The sequence below is a fragment of the Megalobrama amblycephala genome, linkage group LG1 (genome assembly GCF_018812025.1).
Source record: "Megalobrama amblycephala isolate DHTTF-2021 linkage group LG1, ASM1881202v1, whole genome shotgun sequence".
Taxonomy (NCBI): domain Eukaryota; kingdom Metazoa; phylum Chordata; class Actinopteri; order Cypriniformes; family Xenocyprididae; genus Megalobrama; species Megalobrama amblycephala.
This window is the reverse complement of record NC_063044.1, coordinates 34,887,968-34,912,265: the sequence shown is the minus strand read 5'-3', so window position 1 is coordinate 34,912,265 and position 24,298 is coordinate 34,887,968. Positions and strand designations below refer to the sequence as shown.

Here is a 24,298-nt window from a genome sequence, read left to right as displayed (position 1 = left end):
CCCACTTTTGATAAAATCTTTGATCTATGTCCGTGAGTAACCTCAAACGCGCATATGTTATGGGCGTGGCGAAAAAATGCCGAACTACTTGCTATTACTGGCTGTAGTTTTAAGCCTCTGGCCAAAAAAGCCTCCGATGACGCAAAATGACAATTTTTACGTCATCGGAGGCTTCTTTACAGAATAAAAATGCATAAATCTCTCATCTCGGGCTGATATGAAGGGGGAAAGCACGGTAATTCGAAAATACTAGTGGTATTCTACTAATACAAAGCTTAATGCTAAATCCTGAAGTATCCCTTTAATTTTTCTGTGTTTTACCAACATAGCCTGACAACATCTCATCAGATGTTCAAATGAAGTTCCCTCGTTGTCGCCTGCACCTTTTCCGCTCGTCTGACTTGCACCTGGCGCTGAGCCCTAATGCGCGTCTGAAAAGTGAAAAGTTCTATATAAACGCAGCATTTTACTTGGTGATGTTTTAACAAAAGATTTTTATTTTTGGTAGTTTCTATGCTCTGTTGGTGGTTTGTGGAGTACCATCACCCTGGGGGGATATTTTTTTTATCCCCAGATTCCCCACCGCCAGGGATAAAAATAATTCAGCAGAGGCAGGGATGCATAGACCAGAAGGGGGGAAATCCCCCCAATCCCCCCAAATCTACAAATCTATGGAAAAAATTAAGAGACCACTTAACCATTGATTTCTGAACTTGGAGTGGTCTCTTATATATATATATATATATATATATATATATATATATATATATATATATATATATATATATATATATATATATATATATATACACACTAGGGGTGCAACGGTTCTCGGTAAAAAATCTAACCGTACGGTTCTCCACTTACGGTTCGGTACACACTTGCACCGCGGTCCATCTCGAGTGACGAAGCATCTATTGGTTAATATGGTTTGTTTAAAATAGCAACGTGGAAAACAGACAGACAGAGTTCAGATAATGTATGTTTCAGTTGATGGATGCGCAAAACGTTACAACAACGATAATCAGAAAGTGTGGAGAAAACAGTCACTCTTTGTAAAATGTTAACTGCGAGTGCCGCATGCTCTAATGTCCAGTCATTTACGCCGTCATCACCCGGGTGTTGATAGCGTGCCAGCGCAGGTGAGACCTGAACAGCACACGTTGCTATCTGTGTTTAACACTCTGAGGTATCGCTGGCGATACCACCGCTTTTTTTTTCTTACCAGTGTGAAAGAGACTCAAAATACTCCATCAATGTTCCACATACAATTAAGAGTTATACACCATTTTAATCTGTGGAATATCTTCTTTTATTTGTGTACACTCAGAGTAAAAACAAAATGTTGTGCTTTTTGTAAAATAAAGAAAACTAACATGACGCGTGATCTCTCGTCTCCCTCTGAACGAAGTCCAATCTGATAGTTCTCAGAAAATGAACTGTAACTTAGTGAATACTAATCACAAAAAAATCATACTTATGTCTAACAAAACGTTAAGATGTCAGGTTTTAAATCGTGCAAGTCAAATCGAAAACAAACATTCTGTGTTCATGTAATCTGTATGAAAAGAGAGGCATGTCAGACGCCTTTGATTCAGCTCATTACCCACTAATGCAGCCACGCCCACGGAGCCAGCGCTATTCAGACGCAAATTCAGAGGCAACACATGCATACATCCTCTCAATCGTGTATTTATTGTCTTGAAAAGTGTTTATCTGGATGTAAAAGCCATGGTTAGCGATCTCTGGAAGACAGGCAGTTAGTTCCTGTTTGTTTTCTTCTATAGATAAATTTTAGATGAGTTTTTGTTTCTTTAGCGCCCTCCGGCTGCAGTATGAATTGGAAAACACCATTCATGGAATAGCCTCTTCTTCTTTTGATAAAATTTGTGGACTAAAAACAGAAAGACAGAGAGCGCCCTCCGGCTGCAAGTATGAATTGCAAACACCAGCGCTCATAGAGATAACAATGAATATTAAATAAATAACTCCTATGTATAGAAAATTGACATAAATATATGAGAATCCAATATTTCTCCAAATGTGCATGGTTTTAAACTAAAAGCCTATATTCAGACTCTTTGCATCACAGAAATACATTATATTTTAAAGTATAATATAAAACCATTATTTTATATTGTAATAATATTTTTCTGTATGTTTCATATACCATGATGAGCTTGAGACATCACAGAAGGTTTTTTTCACAGCCTACCTGACTGAAAGGCCTCATTAATATGCAAGTCATTTCAGGTCATTACTATGCGATTCTTTTGTGTTCTCAGGTGAGAATGACCCATTATTCATGGTGATTCACGCCTCCACGCATACTGTTTCTTGGCAAAAAGTGTCTTACAAAATCTAAATCAATATATTGTTATAAATGAAAGTAGTCAGCATAAATTTTACATAATTTTGAAGCAAAAACTCTACTCTACAACCTCCAATACCCTAAAGTATTGTAAACACTGAGTTAATATACTTTTTTTGGCCTTATTTCAGTGACTTAAGTTTTTTGTTTTTTCAATAACCACGCATAAACGCTATTCCTTCAAAAACACAAACATGTACATACATGTTCCTCACATATTATGGTAGCCTAGTTTGTGCTGAATACAGTGTAATGACACTTGTGTCATTAATATGTTTATGAACAACTGAAAAAAGCACAAATGTCAGGGCATGTCAAAACTTCTCCAGGCCCCAAATCAGCTTCAGACTCCAAAGGGTTAAATTAAACTAATTTAAGCCTTGCTGATTTAAACCTTCAAGAACAAGACACGAAAGAGAACTCACACGCACTGTGAGAAGATTTGTGTGCACTCATCCGAAGCGTGCACACGTTTATTTCAGTCAGGGCGGAAACACTGAGTTCTCTTTCAAGTCTTGCGCTTCAGCAGACAAATTCATACAAAAATTATGTCAATATGCCCGTCTTGGCGAGTATCCTAGCAAACATAGTCGGTTGTCTTAAGTGAGCGTATATTAGTCGAGAAAGACAGCGCATGTGTAACAGTATATGTACTGATCGTGCATATCTTAAAGGGAAAGACGCCTATTCCTTCTGCCTGTTTTTAATGTTAAATCAAACAACAAATAAAGAAATCACTTACTGCTCTTGACTGAATAGTTTTTGTAACTTCAATAATGATTAATCTTTATTTATTTTATACAGTAAAGATAATATGCAGTGTTATTTTATATTTGATTACTTTACCCATTTTCTGTACCTGAAAACTACTGTTTATTTTATTTGAATATTTGCTTTATTGTACTTATTTGTGATGTTGCTTATAGTTTGATTGTTTGTTCTTATTTTCTTTATTTTTATTTGACAGTAGTCCTATTTTCCCTAAACATAGCACATACCGAACCGTACCGAAACCGTGATACGAACCGAACCGTGAGCAATTTGAACCGTTGCACCCCTAATATACACACACACACAAACACAGACACACAGAGCGGGTACGGAGAGTATTCAGACCCCCTTAAATTTTTCACTCTTTGTTCAACTACAAAATCATTTAAGTTATTTTTTTCCTCATTAATGTACACACAGCACCCCATATTGACAGAAAAACACAGAATTGTTGACATTTTTGCAGATTTATTAAAAAAGAAAAACTGAAATATCACATGGTCCTGAGTATTCAGACCCTTTGCTGTGAAACTCATATTTTTAACTCAGGTGCTGTCCATTTCTTCTGATCATCCTTGAGTTGGTTCTACACCTTCATTTGAGTCCAGCTGTGTTTGATTATACTGATTGGACTTGATTAGGAAAGCCGAGAAGAGAGAGGTAAAGAAGAACCCAAAGATCACTGTGGCTGAGCTCCAGAGATGCAGTCGGAGATGGGAGAAAGTTGTAGAAAGTCAACCATCACTGCAGCCCTCCACCAGTCGGGGCTTTATGGCAGAGTGGCCCGACGGAAGCCTCTCCTCAGTGCAAGACACATGAATGCCTGCATGGAGTTTGCTAAGATGGTGAGAAATAAGATTCTCTGGTCTGATGAGACCAAGATAGAACTTTTTGGCCTTAATTCTAAGCGGTATGTGTGGAGAAAACAGGCACTGCTCATCACCTGTCCAATACAGTCCCAACAGTGAAGCATGGTGGTGGCAGCATCATGCTGTGGGGGTGTTTTTCAGCTGCAGGGACAGGACGACTGGTTGCAATCGAGGGAAAGATGAATGCGGCCAAGTACAGGGATATCCTGGACGAAAACCTTCTCCAGAGTGCTCAGTGCCCGGTTGCATAAAGCACCTTAAGTTTTTCCCTTAAGTATGACACTTAAGGCGTGATTTCCCCTTAACTAAGGGAATGACTTAAGGGTGTTGCATATAATCTCTTAAACTGTTCACTTAGGTAAGGGAAACCGTTAAGTGTTTCACGACAGCAACCCAGGTTTTGCCGTTATAAAATTCTACTGTTGCCATGGACACGTTATTTGTTAATACATATCGTGGTAAGTTTTCACAGAAAACAACATAAGATGGATAAGGAAAACAAAAAAGAAAACCAAATATGAAAGAGAACGACCAGACGAGAAACTCAAATTGATAGTTTACTCAAAATTGAGATTTCTGCCGTCATTCACTCACCCTCATGTCGTTCCAAACCCATAAGACTTTCATTCATCTTTGGATAACAAATAAAGATATTTTTAATATTCTCTCATCATTTATGTCCATTTATTGAAAAACATCCATATGATTACGGCTGTGTCAGAAGCTCAAACGTGCGCGCAAGAACCAATGAGGTTTGTTTTTGCGTGTGATGTACGCACGTTTGCGCTTCCGTTGACCATATAAGATATGCGCTACATATGTGATTTCATCAATGTTTATGTGAATAAACCGCTAAAGTACAATTTGTTTATCATATAAAGCGGTCGATCGTGTCTCGTTAGAAGACTTGGATTGAACCTGCTCTCTCCGTGTAACACTTAAGGTGAAGTTTTATGAACCTTATGTTATACTTAGGGAAATGACGGTTAAGGGGCTTTATGCAACACTTAAGGGATTACTTAAGTGAAAAATACATACTTAAGGGAAATTCTTAGGGTTTATGACGTTTCACCTAAAGAAACCCTTAAGCAATACTTAACGGTTATTTTCTGCAACACCCTTAAGTTTAAGGGAAACATAAGGGCGATCTTAAGGGAAAATTACACTTAAGGTGCTTTATGCAACCGGGCACAGGACCTCAGACTGGGCCGAAGGTTTACCTTCCAACAAGACAATGACCCTAAGCACACAGCTAAAATAATGGAGTGGATTCACAACAACTCTGTGACTGTTCTTGAATGGCCCAGCCAGAGCCATAACTTAAACCCAATTGAGCATCTCTGGAGAGACCTAAAAATGGCTGTCCACCAACGTTTACCATCCAACCTGACAGAACTGGAGAGGATCTGATCCCCAAATCCAGGTGTGAAAAACTTGTTGCATCTTTCCCATAAAGACCCATGGCTGTTTTAGATCAAAAGGTGCTTCTACTGAATACTGAACAAAGGGTCTGAATACTTAGGACCATGTGATATTTAAGTTTTTCTTTTTTAATAAATCTGCAAAAATGTCAACAATTCTGTGTTATTCTGTCAATATGGGGTGCTGTGTGTATATTAATGAGGAAAAAAAATGAAGTTAAATGATTTTAGCAAATGGCTGCAATATAACAAAGAGTGAAAAATTTAAGGGGGTCTGAATACTTTCCGTACCCACTGTATTAAACTTTGACAAAGAGTAGCTTTTATTGTTATAATTGTGATTTCATAATATTTAGATATAAATCCAACAATACTTGTGAAAATTCAGTACTTCAGTCAGTCAAATAGCAAATAGTGGAGCTCTGCAGCATTTACTGGTAAAAGTGATTTTTTACATTTAAAACTGCATTTTCCAAAAGATGGGCAAAAATCTTACACTAAACCATGTCAAATTATCCATTACTATTTTTTCTGTAATTTAATTACATTTACTTCTGATGTAATTGAACTAAATACTGTGTTTAAAACAATTATATACAATACAATAGTGGATTTTCCATCAAAATTAGGGCTGTCAATAGATTCAATTTTAATCGCAATTAATCACAATTAATCTCACACTTATCGGGAAATTAAGCATACATCAGATTCAAGTGTGATTCTCACAAAACTGTATTTTTCAGCTTTTTTCAAGGTAAATAAATTTAGGTCTGCAAGAGGACACTTGCAGACTCCAAAAGGACACCAAATAACTAAATGATATAGTCCAAATAATTCATACATTTATGTACACTAAAGCATCCACAAAAAAATAAAAAATAAAAAAATAAATAAAACAATGTTTGAGAATTCACAGTGTATAGCATGCAACGTCAACTGGCGGCCCGTGGGCCAAATCCGGCCCGCTAGAGATATCCATCCGGCCCCCAGAATAATACTGAATTCAGGAATAGCCTTGTAAGAGGAAAAAGTTTAGGGCTGGTCCGAATACCATTTTTTGAGCTTCGAAGCTTCGGTAGTAATGAGCATATTTTTCTCTCTAATAAAGGCAGAATCTGTGTCTGTATGTCCGTTTGCATTTTTATTATTTCGAGAACCGTTCATCCAATCGACTTCACAAGGGAGTGCAGAGTCGCATTTGGTGTAATATAGATGGACACGCAAGACGTGACCCATTCAGAATTAATAAACTTTTAGTAAACTACAGTCAGAACAGCGCGAGCGGAAAGCGGCGCACCTCACGCGGGCAGGGCTCAAGCCTAGTTTACGCTGCACGCGTGTGCGGCGCGTTACGGCTGCGACGCGGCTACCGGAGCTGATACGCGGGCACTCTAGTCAATGCTCGTGTTTACACCAGCCGCGCCGCGGTGCGTTAGAGAAGCGTCCCAGAAGCGGCTCGCCGCGCCGCTTCGCTAAAGATATGCGCCTCGCCTATTTCTGACGGACGCCGCGTCCAAGACGCGCAGCTCAAATACAAAATAAAGTCAAAATAATCACCCTGAGTAAACTCCTGCTCATATTTCACATCATTACGATGCCAGAAACTGACGACAAGAGATTTGAAGTTGAAAAACTTGAAATTTCTTTGTTTTTGTTGTCCATAACTGGAATTTTAAGTGTATTAACTTCATCTGTATGGCTACCAGGGGCGGTTTCTTCATTAGGGCAATAGGGCGACGCACCACCAAAGTGAGAAAGGGGCGGACTTTTCCAATCACATTCAACCACAGAGTTACGCTAGCTGTCACTGTTAGGCTGTTTGTTCTGCCTCTGGATATAGTCCAATCAGCGTCGAGTCACGCTCTGTGGAGTACCGCCTCTTTTTGGGCGATTTCAGTCTGGCCGAGATTTGCCCCGAGTGCTCCCATAGACTTCCATTCAAATAACTTGAACAGCAGACACTGCCATGCAATTCTCTATGGGTTCCGGGAGGGCTCGCACTAACGTGCCTTCGTCATCATACGTAACCTGAACTTTTCATACGATTGGTGGAAACAAACATACTTCTATTAATTTTCTATGCTGAAGTGACATCCAATAATTTCCTCAGTGCATTATTTACATTTAACAGATATATTCTCCATCTGCAAATGTTAGAAAGTCAAGAAAATATTTCAATTTTGCAGTCAGGCGTGGACGAGCCTTCAGCAAGCACAAACTTCCGTGAAGCGCCGCCGCGCGAGCGCGCCAAACAGACGGAGTTCAATCTGAGTAAAATACATTTTGCTAAAAATATTTGTTGTTGAAAATTTGTTTTTGTTGGCGAACATAATTATGCCATATATAGAATTTCGAAAACACAACCAAGTGTATTCGTACGATAGCAGTAACTGTGTAAAGTGACTGTTGTAGGGTAATCAAAATAATAATATTAGTCTGTTCTTTTGTTTTTATTTATTTTCATTTTTAGTTTAGTGTATTTAACTTCTGCTTTAAAAAACATTTTGTTTTTAGATTGTAAAGTTACAATTTTAGAATATAGCCTAGGCCTAATGTGATTTGACCCCTTTTTTGCACATAATATAGCATATACTATACAGTTACATTCATATTTGTTTTTATAGCCTTCAATATGAACATTGTTTCTAAGACAATATTGGGCAGGATGTAATTTTTTAAAAAAAAATTAAATACAGATTGTTTTTTTTAGATCTCAGCTATTGCATGCTTTAAATACTGAATTTTCCATGTTTTAGATGCAGTAATGATACATTAAATACTTGTTAAATGAATTTAAAGGTCTAGAACATGTTTTTAAAGATGTAATTAAGTTAGTGTCTCCTGATGTGTCTGTAAGTTTCAGCTCAAAATACCCCATAGTTTTTTTTTTTATGCCTATTTTGGGGCACATTAACAATGCACTATATCACCCCGCCCCTGCCAATCGCGTCTTCCCTGCCACACAAGCTCTGGATTATTACAGCGCATTTAAAGTTCACACAGCTAATATAACCCTCAAATGCCAAGATGTTCTAGACGCTGTACATGCTTGTTTTGAGTATGATTTATTTTGGAGTTAACGGTTGTTTCTCTATAGTTTGAGGCTGTGCTCCGTGGCTACGGCTAAGTACACTGTTGGAGAGATTTATAAAGAATGAAGTTGTGTTTATCATTATACAGACTGCAAGTGTTTAAAAATGAAAATAGCGACGGCTCTTGTCTCCGTGAATCAGTAAGAAACGTGTAACTTTAACCACATTTAAAGTACATTAGCAACATGCTAACGAAACATTTAGAAAGACAATTTACAAATATCACTAAAAATATCATGCTATCATGGATCATGTCAGTTATTATTGCTCCATCTGCCATTTTTCGCTGTTTTTTTTGCTTACCTATCTGTTGATTCACCTGTGCAGATCCAGACGTTACTGGCTGCCCTTGGTAATGCATGAACATTGGCAAATGCAAAATGGGGACGGAGCCCCCGCACTGTCATTTATGTTGAGATCCGCGTGTTTTCTGGAAGTCTTTTAAACAAATGAGATTTATACAAGAAGGAGGAAACAATGGAGTTTGAGACTCACTGTATGTCTTTTCCATGTACTGAACTCTTGTTATTTAACTATGCCGAGGTAAATTCAATTTTTGAATCTAGGGCACCTTTAATATTGCATAATTTTGACCCAAAACATGTATTGTTGGCTATTATATAAATATACCTGTGCGACTTACGGTTTTGTGGTTTGGGGTCACATTTAATGGAAACACTGAATTTTAAAGAGATGTTGTCTTACGGGTGTGGAACGGCATGAGGGTAAGTAATAAATGACAGAATTTAGATTTTTGAGTGAACTAACCCTTTAATTACAAGTAACCAGCCCTAATCCAAACCCTAACTCTTGCTCTACAGTAAGTCCACTTGAATGAAACGACTGAGTGAATTCAGACACACTGAGTGCGCCGGAAGGGCTGCTGATTTCACAGAGTTTGTGCTGCTGTTTAACAATCATTTGAAACTGGAAATTCATTCAGCATGAGCAAACCTTAATTAAACAATTTCATGATCAATTAAACAGGAATTTATACCTGAATGATATTATGCTGGAATGAATGGATTCAATAATATTAACTGTAAGATTATACTTCTGTATATTCTCTATTTCTGTAGATCTGGACATTTTAATAATGATCAAATGACTGAGTTCAGCTGTGAGAATAAAACCAACCTGTTTGTTCCTCAGTATCTTCATGTTTCACTCTGCATGTTTCTTCAATCTTTATTTCTTCAAACTCCTCTTTATTAAACTCAATCTCATGTCTTCAGTTTCCTCTTTAATAAACTCAATCTTCATGTCTTCAGTCTCCTCTTTAATAAACTCAATCTTCATGTCTTCAGTCTCCTCTTTAATAAACTCAATCTTCATGTCTTCAGTTTCCTCTTTAATAAACTCCATCTGTAAGAAGAGAATAATTAACAGAGTTAAAAGTCTTCAATGACCTGTTGGACAAAAAAAAAACACTCAAAACTAACGCTGCAAATTAATAAACTTCATATTTCAGGCATTTATGATCTACATTTGGTATTTAATGAATTATAGATTATATTTAAATGATTACACTTGGATGAAAACATGATTTGTTAGTTTGTGTTTGTTGTTCTCGTTCATGTTCACTGTTTGAGCAGCACGTGTCGTGATTCACTGAATCATTTCTCAGTATTTGATTCAATTGACTCGGAGTTGAAAAGTTAAGTTTCTCCATCATGACTCTCCAGAGACTGAACTCGTGTTCATGATAAACTGATTTATGATATATAGAGAGAGAAATGAGACGCAAGTTTACTGTGTCTCATCGGTGGATATGAGCTTTACTCACACAAATATCATTCATTACAGTTAGATAAACAATAACAATGTTACATTAAATAGTAAATAAACTCATTTAACATCGCTGAAAAAACTATTGAAACTACAAAACTGTTTCTGTCGATTAAAACAACTTAAATTCTTAAAACAAACCTTTATTCAGCAGAATCACAGATCCAGGAGCGCTGCGCAGTCTTATGACGTCATGTCGTCACTCCAAAATAAAAGTCATGCATCGTCTACAATCAGAAAAAACAGTGACAAATATGGTACAAACGATGTTTAAAAAAATATTTGTGAAAAAACAGAAGAAGGGATGTTTTGAAAAGTTTTTTTTATTATTATTTTGTTAAAAACCACAGAGGAGCTATATACTATTTTTGGCAGGTGTTACAGAAACATTTTTACAAAAAAATCTTCTGATTTAACCTTGAGATTTGAAGTATTAGATAGCTTAGATTTTTTGCAACACCATCTACGATGACACTAATAATTCTTAATTTCTGATAGAAATACAAAATCAATCAGTAGTTATTAATAGAATAATGAGACACAAACCTTTATATTCTATTGCGTTTGGCCCCATTTATTTAATAGATACAGATTTTACACATTAACTTTAAAGTGTAAAAAAGGCAACAGTTATTTTTCATTATATGATAAACATACTTTTTTCTAGATCATTTAAAACTTGTCATTCTGATGTTGTTTTTTTGTTTGTTTGTTTTTTAGAGATCTGTGATTCGTGATGATTCGGATGATCTGTTTGAAAATTCCAGTGTAAACAGTAAAGATGACCATACAGACATTCAAGATGACGTCAGACGGAATCATGCACCATTTGCAATGAGTGAACAACATTCTGCTTGTACCACAGCATCAAAAAGAGCAAAAAACACCAGAGTAAGTGTTAATTACTTTAATAGAATAGAATAGAGAATAGCCCATGATAGAGGATTAAATGAACTGAATGGTCATTGTCTGTCAAGGCTAGAGCGAAGATTGCTGAGTACTCAGATGGTTCGAGTGAAGATGAGTTATCTGTCAGTGAGGAAGAGTACATTCCTGACACATCAGAGAGTTACACATCAGATAGTAGCATGAGCCTTACTGCTTCACCAAAAGGTAAAGAAAAAAGTTACAGACTTTGCCAGTCCTGAGCAGTTCAGCTGTGAACAGAATCAAAAATGTTCAGTACTCAAAGCAGCGGTGACTTAGGGAGCTCCCAGAACCACGACATAGCCAAAGTTCCTGACACATCTTCCATTCTTGACAGCGCAACATCAGTAGTTATCCCAACTATAATTAAAAAGAAAGGTGGATTGAGAATGTACAGCAAAAAACAGCAGTGCTTTTTTTGTGACGGTGCTTTTACAAAAATTTCTAGACATCTGGAACGAAAGCATAGAAATGAGGTAGAGGTAGCGAAAGCATTAAGTCATCCAAAGGGCTCAAAAGAAAGGAGGATGCAACTGGAGTATCTACGCAACAAAGGGAACTTTGCTTACAACAGTACTGTTATTAATACAGGTGCAGGACTGATGATTTCACGGAAACTGCCCAAAAAGAACCTGGATGGGGAAAGTTTTATGCACTGTATTTACTGCAAAGGACTCTTCTTAAAGAAAACTCTGTGGCGACATTTCAAGGTTTGCAAATTCAGGCCTGGTGATGAGAAGCCGAAACCTGGAAAAACCCGTGTCCAGGTTCTTTGTGGCTTTGCACAACCTCCCCCACCAGGAGTAACTCATGGTGTTTGGAAGCTGTTAAATTCCATGAACCAGGACCAAGTGGCACTTGAAACTAGAAATGACTGGTGCATTTTAGAGTTAGGAAAGCATCTTTACAACAAGTATGGATCAAGAGTTAAAATGCATGAACACATCCGCCAAAAGATGAGGGAGTTTGGAAGACTCCTAATATGTGCAAGAGAGGTATCCCCCCTTACATCTATTAAAGAGCTCATTCATCCCTCAAACTTCATGCATACCATCAATGCAGTTAAAAGGGCTGCTGGCTACAATGAAGATACCAATGTATTTGAAAAGTCTAGTGTGGCTGTGAAACTTGGACAGAGTCTAGACAAAAAAGCAATGCTCATTGAGAGCCACTCTACTATTAGTGGAGATGAAGAGACAAAAGCTCGGCGAACACTGGAGGAAGCAAAATGGAATTCCCCACAATTACTTCCATTCACCGAAGATGTTAAGCTCCTTCATATATATCTTGATGAGCAAGAGAAGACCCCTCGCAAACTCTTGTTATCGCAGCCGTCGTCTCAGCAATGGGCAAAACTGGCCAAGATTACGTTAACTCAGGTTATGCTTTTCAATCGTAGATGAGAAGGGGAAGTGTCCCAGATGCCGTTGTCTGCATACATCTCCAGCAACCAAACGGACGCTCATCCAGATATTACCATGGCCCTCACATATTTATAAAACAAACTGTGTCAGTACTTCAGGCGTGTAGAAATCCGAGGCAAAAGAGGCAGAAAGGTTCCCGTGCTTCTCACACCTTCCATGCAAGAATCAATCAGCCTGCTTATTGAAAATCGGAGTAGGTGTGGAATACCAAATGAAAACCCTTTCCTTTTTGCACGTCCATATGCAATGACGTTTTTCAGAGGCTCTGATTGCATTCGAGAATTTGCTGTTGCATGCGGCGCAAAAAATCCTCAGACTCTTACTTCAACAAAGTTGAGGAAACAGATCGGGACACTTTCTGAAGTTCTTAATCTTAGCAACACCGAACTAGATCAGTTGGCAGACTTTCTAGGCCATGACATTAGAGTTCATCGTCAATTTTACAGGTTACCCGAAGACACCCTCCAACTGGCTAAAATCAGTAAAATTTTACTGGCTCTTGAAAAAGGACGCTTGGCAGACTTTAAAGGGCAAAATCTCAATGAAATCAACATTGATCCAGAAGGTAGTATACTATACAGTATACACCATACACAACATGGGTTCAGATTTTGCTTAAAATAACATTTACCTTGTGTTTATATATTTCTGTATTTTCTACCTTTTTAGAGGAAGTTACAGTGGACAGTGATTTGGAGGAGTCCACTTCTAGTCTGAAAGGTAATGATTACATATTGTCAGTTTGTTCCATTTATGTTTGCCTAATTAATGGAACATCGGATACCCATGTTTCTGTTGGCTGTAAAAGGTACAGTAGATCTGTTTGGTTAGGCTATCTGAAGATCTTCAGGATGCATTGACATATACATGGTTTATGGTTTAAGACGGTAAAGGGAGGGGCTGAGGTAGTTAAAGAAGTAGGCCTGTAAGGACAGAGGCCCTTTCAATTTAAGTAAAAGAATAAAGCTGCAGAAAGCCTTCCGACAGTGCATGGAGCATTCACATAAACACTTTCATTGGTGCAGTGACCCAGATTGGGACAGATTTATGGGGATAAGTGTAAAGGAGACAGCATTGCAACTGCTGGCATTTGAATATTTACAATATTTATATTGTTTGAATATTTTGCTAACTTAACATAAGTTGCTTATAACATATATTTGCCTGTAGAATGTTGGGTAAATCCCTCCCTGATGCCTCATAGGACCCATTTTGCTACCCAATTGACTTTTGGTCAGTTTGCACATCCATCTACCACGCCGGATACCCAGATTCAAGACCCACTTGGGGAGTGGTTTCTGGTATCAGAGGTGGAAGTCATTAATTACAAATACTCAGATTACTGTAATTAAGTAGTTTTTTGGGAGTACTTGTACTTTTATGAGTAGATTTTCAAGCCTGTATTTTTACTTGTAATATTCATTAATCCATGTAATCTACTAAGTTACTTTTAAAATCATAGTTGAGTACTGAGTACAATTTTAATTCATATCCAAACCTTTTATCTGCATTTTTGTAGCCAGTAAGGTGATTTGATAGCAAACAAGCCGATGAAAACCGGGTCATGAGGACGGAAAACAAAACAAAACAAAAAAAGGACGTTAATGATTGATCTTTCATTGATTCTGAATGAAGAATTTAACCAGTTAAAAATGTATTCATGGATATTTAATCAATAGTCGTGGCTCCTCATGTAATTTAGTTTTTTGTCTGCCGGAGACATTTGCTTAATAAGGAAATACAAACTTAAATGAGAAAAAAATTAGGGAAAAACACTTGTTTTGCATCTTATCAATTATTAATGATTAATAGATTGTTGGCATGTTAACTTCTGGTAAAGGAAAACACACAATTTCCAGCCCTAGTCTGGAGAAGTGACGGTGACATCAGTGGTTAAAAGTAACTAATACTCTGAATATTTTCTTTTAAATTTTTTTTTTTTTTTTTTTAATTTTTTTTTTTTACAAACTGGTACTTTTACTTGAGTATTTCTCTAACACCGGTACTTTTACTCGTAATTGAGTAATATTTTAGCAATGCACTTAATTGTACTTGACTACAGATTTTCAGTACTCTCCACCACTGCCTGTTATGCACAACAACACCTAATTAGGCTAATTCATAATGAAGCCAGCGAAGCAGTTAAGTCGTTTGTTAATTCTCTCACATATCCTTTAATTTACGAATTTTACTGTATTAAATTGTTATTTGGTCAGGCAGTTCGGACATCTCTGGGGCCTGTATAGAGACAGAGCGACACGCGTCATAGTCTGAAGACCACGCCCACCGGGGGGGAAAACAATCCAACCGTCTCCATTGACTTTGTATTGCGTGAGGCTGCCTCTTTGTCTTTTCTGACTCATTACAAAAAACAGAACAATGTCTAAAAGCTGCTATGTGACCAGGTGTACAGCTAACAAGCTAAAAAAAAAACAGAAATAAGTTTTTATAAGCTGTCGACCCCAAAAAAACGAATGTTTAAGGACACAAAAGCGGATACAGGCAGTGAGACAGAGCACAACGGATCATATTACTATAAGAAATACACTGGAGGGGAACGTAATTGGCGACAGGTGGAATAATTCTTTGACATGGTTAAAAATAATGAATGGTTTGTTTTTGTTGGTTTGTTTAGCATATGTTGTCGCCGATTACGTTCCCCTCCAGTGTATTTCTTATAGTAATATGATCCGTTGTGCTCTGTCTCACTGCCTGTATCCACTTTTGTGTCCTTAAACATTCGTTTTTTTGGGGTCGACAGCTTATAAAAACTTATTTCTGGGTTTTTTAGTTTGTTAGCTGTACACCTTGTCACACAGCAGCTTTTAGGCAATGTTCTATTTTTTGTAATAAGTCAGAAAAGACAAGGAGGCAGCCTCACGCAATACAAAGTCTATGGAGACGGTTGGATTGTTTCCCCCCCCGGTGGGCGTGGTCTTCAGATTATAATAAATGCGCTCTGTCTCTATGCAAAGGCCGTGTTTCGCGCTCAAAACGTTAACAGTCCATTCGGAATCGGAAAGCAAGCTGGCTGTGACTTGGAGGTGAAGTGCATATTTCTTCCGACCAACGCCGAATTTCCATAAAATTAAGGTAAGTTGAAATATTATGTTGCCATAAAAATAACACTGCAGATTGTACAGTAGTCTGTATTTTTGGTTTGTGCTGTTTAATCTGATGTAGAATCTAACCAAAAGGAAAAACAGCGGGTTTGGTTTAGCTGTAGGGCTGGACAATAATTCAGTATCAATATATCACAATATACTTTTATTCAATAACGGTGATATGATATAAAATATATTCATCATTATTTCACTTCAAATTAATCTGAGTCAATATCAGATTCAGAGTTTGGTTCCGTCCCGAACCCTTCCTCATGCTTTAAACATAAAAACATATTGCACATATTGCATAACACATACTTCAACATATTGCACTGTCCCCACCTTTTGCTCTAAGAATAAATTGGAACAAATCAAATCAAACTAAATGTGTAAGCAAACAGTCTCAAATGTTTTGGGCTTGTAAACATCATAATGTCGGTCTCCCCGGTCTCCCTGTGCATTTTGCTGGCTTCTATCGTTAGTTGTAGTGTTGCAGTTACAACTGCACTAGCAGCTAATACAAAATGAAGGATAAATATTGACTAAGGTTGAATTTTGTTTGCTTGCATAACCCAAAGAGCAAATATAGCTGCAGATATCTTATTATAAAAATATAAGAATTATTAAAACTCGTAAAATATTCTGACAAAGGAGCTAAATAAATGATAATTGTATAATAATAATATAATTACCTACATTTTAAGTATATGAAAGTAAAACAAGCACAGCCAATTTGATGGAGCTGAATTAATATCAGCCTTATGACTCCCAGGAACATCTGAGTGGTTTGGCATCATGAGCATCAACCGTGATGTTCCTGGGATAAGGCTGATATTAATTTTAATCACTTAATTATCTCATTACCTCCAACACTGATTAAGTGTTACATTAAACAGCCTGTAGTGTGCACACTAAGCAGTGTTCATTTCATCTGGGCAAATCCATGTGGGGCCTACATGGAAACTGGGTGCAAAACTGGCTGGGTCCCAGTTAGATAGCCCAGGTCAAACCCATTTGGGCTCTGCTGGCTGGGCCATATTCAGCCTAAATATATCGGGATATGACTTTTGGTCCACATAGCAGTAGTATCGCCTAGACGCAGTATATGTAAACAAACTTAAGGTCCTTCATCGCCAGACTGATGACTGTGTCACCAGAAGCGGCAGTGCACAAACATCACTATAAGCAGAAGTACTACGTTTCAGCGTGATAATCCCCTATTGTTGATCAAGTCGAAGACAAATTTGTGATAGACAAAGTTTTGGTTATCTTAAAACAACTACTTTACATACCCCGCAATCACATCCAAAGGTATTGAAGTTAGCTGTTAGACAGAAACATTGAATAAAATAATCAAACTTGCAATATAAACTGTTCAAAATGTCACTTCAATGTAGTAATTTGGAATGAGCAGCATACGGAGTCATCTCACCTAAAAAGCACCGCATGCATGCGCACATCCTTATCAATTTGTTCTGAGTCTCCAGATGTATATGATCTCCGCTGGTGTTGAACATCTGACAGCGCTTCGCATTTCACTGGCAGCTGTCGTGTCTGTGATTCGACTGGAAGTTATGTGATATGACATGATATATTCATGGAAAACTGTTTCTAATGTCGCTCAAATCTGGTGTGCATTTGAGGCTAAATTTCAACATGTAATGGAAAAAGGGTTATAGGTTGGCATAAAACTCCATGGTAAATGTCACCCTAGGGGTAACATTTTAGCTTACCACATGTGGAAATGTGTTACTTGAATGAATGATTTGAAGAGTTGCAAGTTGGAGCAAAAAAGAACCTTGCTAAATTGACTTATGCTCCCTTGTTTTTAGGTGCACTGAAGAGTAACGTTATAACTCAGAATGTGAACCGAAAGGATGTGGAAATGGCACTGGGGAAATGGTTCACAGGCGCACTTGACCGTGGCGGGGAGAGGGCTGCAAGAGCCCTAAGAGAAAAAAGAACATCGACAACACAAACGCCATGACTGTTTTGGATGTATTTTTTGGAGAGATGTTTTGTTTTCTTTTTTTCAGACATTTTTAAAAAATATATTTATTTTTTATTTATTTACCGGTACGTTGTAAAATTTAAATTGTTAAAGATTATGTTTGTTGTTCAATGTATTATATAATGAGTGTATTTTGTATTTTTGTATTTTTGGAGGTTTTTTTTCAGAGATTTTTTTTAAATATATTTTTTAGTTTACCGTATGTTGTGACATTGTTTTTTAAAGATAATTTTTTGTTGTTCAATTTAATATATTTCTTGCAGTTCAAAGCATCAAGTGTCTTGTATTTATCTTGTACTTACATTCATTCTTCGTTTTTAATTTTTCTTAGATTGTTTCCTTAAATGAATGGTTGGGCTTACCTTGCATGAATTGCCCAGTTAGGACCAACATAAGATCCTTACAGAGCCCACTTTAAGCCCATATGGCATTCACGGTTGAATCCTGGTGCAAGCCCGCTTTAAACCCCTTTAGGCAGGTGGGGCCCAAATGGGTCTGACACAAATTGCCCGGTTAAGACCCACATAAGACCCTTACAGATCCCACTTAAAACCCATCCTGGGCATCCACGGCTGGCCCCCATGTGGATCCCGGGTGCAAACCCACTTTAAACCCCTTTGGGCAGGTGGGGCCCAAATGGGTTTGGCATGAATTGCCCAGTTAGGACCCACATAAGACTCTTAAGATCCCACTTAAAACCCACTGTGTAGCCATGTTGCAAAGCCCACTTTGGACCCCTTTGGGAGGTGGGGCCCAAATGGGTCTGACATGAATTGCCCAATTAAGACCCATGCAGTACCCTTACAGGTCCCACTTTTAGCACGTCTGGGCTTCCACGGCTTGCCCCATGTGTCCCGGGTGCAAGCCCATAATGGGGCCCAATTTGCCGCCCATGAAGCCCTCATTGGACCCCCATGTCATTGCTGGCTGGTCTTGACCAGCGGCTTGTGGGTCGCTTCCTTTTCCCTTCTACTCATGTTGTAAGTAGGTCTTGTCTCGGGTTAAACTCAGGTGCATGCAGTGACCATTGCGACCTTCACGCCATATCACTATATTACGTTATCTGGGCCCATAAGCTGTTAACAGAGTACGCTCAAATAAGACGCAAACAACAGTGTACTCTTTCCCATATTCCAGTCGCTCTGACTGGCACACTTTTATTAAACAACATAAGCACGTGTAATCATTCACAATGATTAGGTCAGTACGTACTCAGCACTGTGTTTGGAATGCTGTTACAGAGAAAAAAAAAACAAAGCTGGGAAAATAAGTTACAAATAAAATACAAATGAGAGCATAATACTTATGAATCTTAACAGATTGATCATTGTTTAGATCGGCTGATCGAATTGATCACTTGTAACTTAATAAGTTTTTTTTTAAATGATTCAGTTTTTTATTCCAGTTGATGTAAAGTTCACATGCTTCTGCTTTAAGACTTATTTAAAACTATTTTATGTTTGTATGTGAAACATAGACATTTTGTTTTCTTACTCGTGTCCTCCATGGGAATGACATTAACTTAAATCCATTCCATATTTTTATTTCAGCATTTAAGAGACCAACTTTCATCCAGATAATCCAGTGATCCGGAATCCTAATGGACAGAAACGGTTCTGGGAAAAGCTCATCTGGAAACCTATACTGAGAGATACAGGTTTAAAGAGCACGAGTCTGAAGTGTGTGATGGTAAAACACAGATGGGAGAAAAACTGGCTGGATTATGTGGTGATGTGGTTTCTCCACTGCATGGATCTTCATGTGTATCTTCAGGTGGTTTTTAAAAGAGAAACTCTTTCCACACTGATCACACGTGTGCCGCTTCTCTGTTGTGGATCCTCTCGTGTGGTTTCAGATGTGATGAATCACTGAATCTTTTGTTACACTGTGAACACTTGTAAGGTTTTTCTCCAGTGTGGATCCTCTCGTGTGGTTTCAGATGTGATGAATCACTGAATCTTTTGTCACAGTGTGAACACTTGTAAGGTTTTTCTCCAGTGTGGATCCTCTCATGTTTTTTCAGATGTTCTGACTGACTGAATCTCTTTGTCACAGTGTGAACACTTGTAAGGTTTTTCTCCAGTGTGAATTCTCTGGTGCACTTTTAATTGGTTTGCTGTAGTAAAAGTCTTCTCACACTCAAAGCACATCGTACTCTCTCACACCTAGTGTGTATTTTCTCGTGTTGATATAAATATGGCAGCTGAGAAAAACTTTTTCCACACATAGAACATGAATATGGCTTCTCCTTTGTATGAATTTTCAGATGTGTCTTCAGGTTTGATGCCCAGCGAAACGTTTTGCCGCATTCATTACATTCGAACAGCTTCTCTCCGGTATGAACTGCACTGTGAATCTCAAGACTTTGTTTTGATGTAAAACTCTTCCCACATTGATCACATGTGAACGGCTTCTCTCCTGTATGAACTCTCATGTGAATCTCAAGATATTGTTTGGTTGAGAAACTCTTTCCACACTGAGTGCAGGTTGTAGATTTCTTGTCTCTTTTCTTTAGAAATGTCTTTTTAGTCTTTGAGCGACTCAAAGGTTTTTCTACAGGTTTGTCATGACGATCCTCCTCCACTTCACTCAGTGCTTCACTCTCCTCCTTCACTTCCATCAGGTCTGAAATCACAACCAAAAAAGTTAATGTTCAGCATATTAAAGTAATTCAAAATGAGGATTATGAAGTGAAAGAAAATAAAAGTGAACCTTCATGTACTGAAGTAGACAACTGCTATGAAATATACTGATCACTTTGATGCCTTTTAATATATTTATTATATGTCCCTGAAACAATTATTATATTTAAAACATTATAGACAAATCACCATGTTTCTGTAGTGAGAACTATTAAATATGTTGATGAATGACACAATTATTGCCATATCTTGACACCAACTTTTAGATATTTATTGATAAAACTGTTTAATTATTAAGGGTTGGTCACACTTTTCTTTCACAGACTTCCACACATGTGAATGTGGGACACTGAAAACAAACTCAAGTGAATTTTGACCCTCAACCCTGTTATGAATTTTCCTCATCTTAAAACTGTGATGCCCAGGAAGTGACATCATCTGGGCTCTTTCTACAGCATGATGGGAGGACAAGAAAATAATCTCAATCCTTCGTCTCAGTTTAACTTTGAATAACTTCTACATTTTATGAAAAATACAACTTTACATCAGCTTTTGCTTAAAGGTGGTAAAGAGGATCTTTTCGTCGACTGAGTTTTTAAAATGAGCGCATGCATAAGAACAACCCCCCTCCTTCACAGCTCATTTCGAGTGAACGCCTCCCAAAACGCGTGCACGAGTATTGGAACACGAGTGTTTACCACCGGCATTCGCTGTGTTATTAACGACTAGCTAAAACATTCTGACTATGCTCAACATACAGCGATTGTTTCCTGCTCCTGAAGCAGATTTATATACTTTCACATGGAATTTGAACACCGACTGTAATCGCAGACTGAATGCAACTGGCTCTGACTGGACATAAGCGCACACACTTAGTGGATTCATTATGTCGGACTCACCGCAGGTAACTCATAATCTGCAGTTGTTACTCCTGTCTCCTGACAAAAACATTGCATGCGGCGACTGTGGAGTGTGGAAAGTTACTGGAGCGCGCAGCCGTGCTCGTCTCTCACAAGGAACGTCATGGCAGTGATTGACAAGCCAGAGGGCCAATTGTTTATGCGATGATCGCGTAAACGATTGGCTGATGTTTTTAAGGCCCTACCTCGTGCACAGATGATGTATATTAATATTATTCCTTTCAGTGCACCTAATAAATAGTCTTTTATTAGTTAGTAAAGACAGTTTCAAGTAATATTGCAAAAATGTATAAAACAAAACATCCTCTATAGCACTTTTAAGTCAAGCTTAAAACCCTGTCAGCCATTCTGGAAAGTGAATTTACTTGATACAGTTTGGTGTTTACTGATATTACTGTTTTTTATTTTAATACATGTCTAAAATCTTGATTGCATTGTTGGAAATTTTGAACCAGATATAAAATAAATGTAAAATAATCTGTATTCTGACCTGATGTTGACAATCAATATGAAAATTTTTCAAATCTCACTTTACTGACCATTTGTTGAATATTAGATGAACTGCATATCTAAATGTGTTGTTGAATCTTTCCAACATGTTGTTCAGCATCATGAATGAATGAAGAATAAACACCAACCTCTTTGTTCTTCAGTATCTTCAGTGTGTTTCATTCTGCAGGGTTCTGGATCACTCATGTTCTCACTGTCCTCTTTAATAAACTCAGTCTTTACTGGTTTCAGCTCTTCCTGATGCTTCTTTGATGGGAATATCCAGCATTTATTGATGCATTCCAGTGGGAGGAGCTTCACTGATGATGTGACTGCTGAGGGAGGAGCTTCACTGATGATGAATCCCAGTGTGGGAGGAGCTGATCTGCCAAAATAAAAAAAAATATATCAGTTATGGGGTTTGTTTTTATATATAAATGATAACATAATATAATGTAACAAAATTATTCCAAATATGGATAATGGTAAGTAAATTAGTTGTATAGTTACACATAAAGACAAAAATAATTGTACATATCTGTAGTTCACAAATCCCCTCAGACAGCAATGAAATGAGCTTTAAGTGTCAATTTACAGCAGATCTGAAGACATCAGCATAATAAATGAGGTGAAAACAGGAACTATTGACATGAAATAAAGAGTGTTTTCAGCAGTTTCTCTGTTAATATTGATGATCCTCAGACTATCAACACTCATTCAACAAGATCATTAGCAGATCATCTCACTTTATTCTGAGTGTTTGCTGATAGAAACTCATTATTTGTGTCACAGTGTATGAGTAAAACTATACAACTGCTCTATTGAAAGACAATACTGTTATTTCTCCACATGACATGGATAAAACACAAATAATCCAAAAACAAACACTAATGACACTCATCTTCATCAACCACTGCTGTTAAATAACTGTGAATTAACTATAATGGTTTGATTGTATGTTAAGATTCTTTGTAATAAAGTAATTAGATATTTAACATGTAACAGTTTTATGTGCAGAAACTGAAAACTCTCCCCGTCTCAGACTCACAAATCCTGCTGGAAAGATCTCACTTAGAGAAAAACTCAGAGATTTTAGATTTCTACTTTATCTATTTGTAATTTTTGTAAAGCTTTCATTCACTGAATGGACATCATTGAATAAGGAACTACTTTGTCACTTTCTGGAACATGTTTTTTATTAATATGGTCATTCATCTAAAACTATTATAAATGTTTTGCTTTTAATTTAGTATGATGTTGTTATTAAACAGTGTTTCGTTTTGTTTCTGAATGAATCTGCGTTTTGAGCGAATGGTGCACTCATAAAGAGAACCATTTACTTCATTCCTGAATGAATCAGCCGTTTGAATGAATCAATGAATGAAAGACTATAACTACTCATTAAGAATACTTCCACCTATGGCAGTTTTAAATCTTTTTTAGAGAATAACTTTAATAAATATTTCCATATTAATAATTAATAATTATCATTTACTCACCCTCATGTTCAATCAAATCAAATATTTAAAGCTACTTTTTGTAATGTCTCTAAGATGATCTTTTGGGGGTAATTTCTCAGCCAAATTTGATGTGCGATTAAATTGCGAGTAATTAGATTAATTAATCACTACATTGTGTAATTAATCAGATTAATTAATCTAAAACTAAATGTTTTGTTTTTATTTGGTAAAATGTTTATCAGCAGTGGTTGATGAAGATGAGTGTGTCCTTATGTTGGTTTTTGTATTATTAATGTCATATTGTAAGAAATAACAGTATTGTCTTTCATTAAAGCAGTTTATAGGATTTTCTCACATATCGTGACTCCAATAATCAGTTTCTAACAGCAAACACTCAGAATAAAGTGAGATGATCTGAATGTCTTGTTGAATGAGTGTTGATAGTCTGAGGATCATCAATATGAACAGAGAAACTGCTGAAAACACTCTTTATTTCATGTCAATAGTTCATGTTTTCACCTCATTTATTATGCTGATGTCTTCAGATCTGCTGTAAATTGACACTTAAAGCTCATTTCATTGCTGTCAACAGACTGAGGGGATTTGTGGACCTCAAATATGAACAATTATTTCTGTATTCATTCTTTTAACTGTTTTTCTTACAGTTCTTTACTACTTTTCTGGATATCTGTCAATATTTTAATGGAGAAACAGAATAAAGTTCTGAATTAACATCAGTTGCTTTACGATAGACCGATATAAATTCTGAATGCATTTAGTTTATGGGTGAAATACAAAAAGGGGTTAATATAGCACAAAAAATAATTAATTCATTAATTACAAAAAGAAAGAAAGAAAAAGAAATTAAACTTGTCAGGCATATTTAGAAAGAGAATCAGTTGATGGCAAATTCAAACACTGTATGTAATGATCACAGTGAAGCCCAAAATACACTTTAATTGTCATTTTAAATCTTTATTCTTTGCCACTTTCCTTCAAACCACCAGGT

The 24,298-nt window shown here is 37.1% G+C and overlaps 3 protein-coding genes across 3 annotated transcripts in view; 1 reads left to right on the top strand and 2 right to left on the bottom strand.

The window, feature by feature from the left end:
- The window catches only part of LOC125245966 (oocyte zinc finger protein XlCOF6-like), a 32,332-nt gene extending 22,609 nt beyond the window's left edge, over window positions 1-9,723 (bottom strand). Inside the window, exon 1 of the mRNA XM_048156769.1 lies at window positions 9,662-9,723. Within this exon, the coding sequence (XP_048012726.1) occupies window positions 9,662-9,685 (24 nt within the window). The 5' untranslated portion in view covers window positions 9,686-9,723. The remainder of the gene's footprint in view (window positions 1-9,661) is intronic.
- Window positions 9,724-11,487: 1,764 nt separating this feature from the next.
- Window positions 11,488-14,594, top strand: LOC125266536. The gene is made up of 2 exons (XM_048187339.1): window positions 11,488-13,228; window positions 13,333-14,594. Exon 1 carries the CDS (start codon window positions 11,488-11,490, stop codon window positions 12,640-12,642), a length of 1,155 nt encoding a protein of 384 aa, XP_048043296.1. The 3' UTR covers window positions 12,643-13,228; window positions 13,333-14,594.
- A 5,288-nt stretch (window positions 14,595-19,882) lies between these two features.
- Window positions 19,883-20,619, bottom strand: LOC125266476 (gastrula zinc finger protein XlCGF49.1-like). The gene has a single exon (XM_048187217.1). It carries the CDS (start codon window positions 20,396-20,398, stop codon window positions 19,883-19,885), a length of 516 nt encoding a protein of 171 aa, XP_048043174.1. The 5' UTR covers window positions 20,399-20,619.
- Between the last annotated feature and the right edge of the window lie 3,679 nt (window positions 20,620-24,298).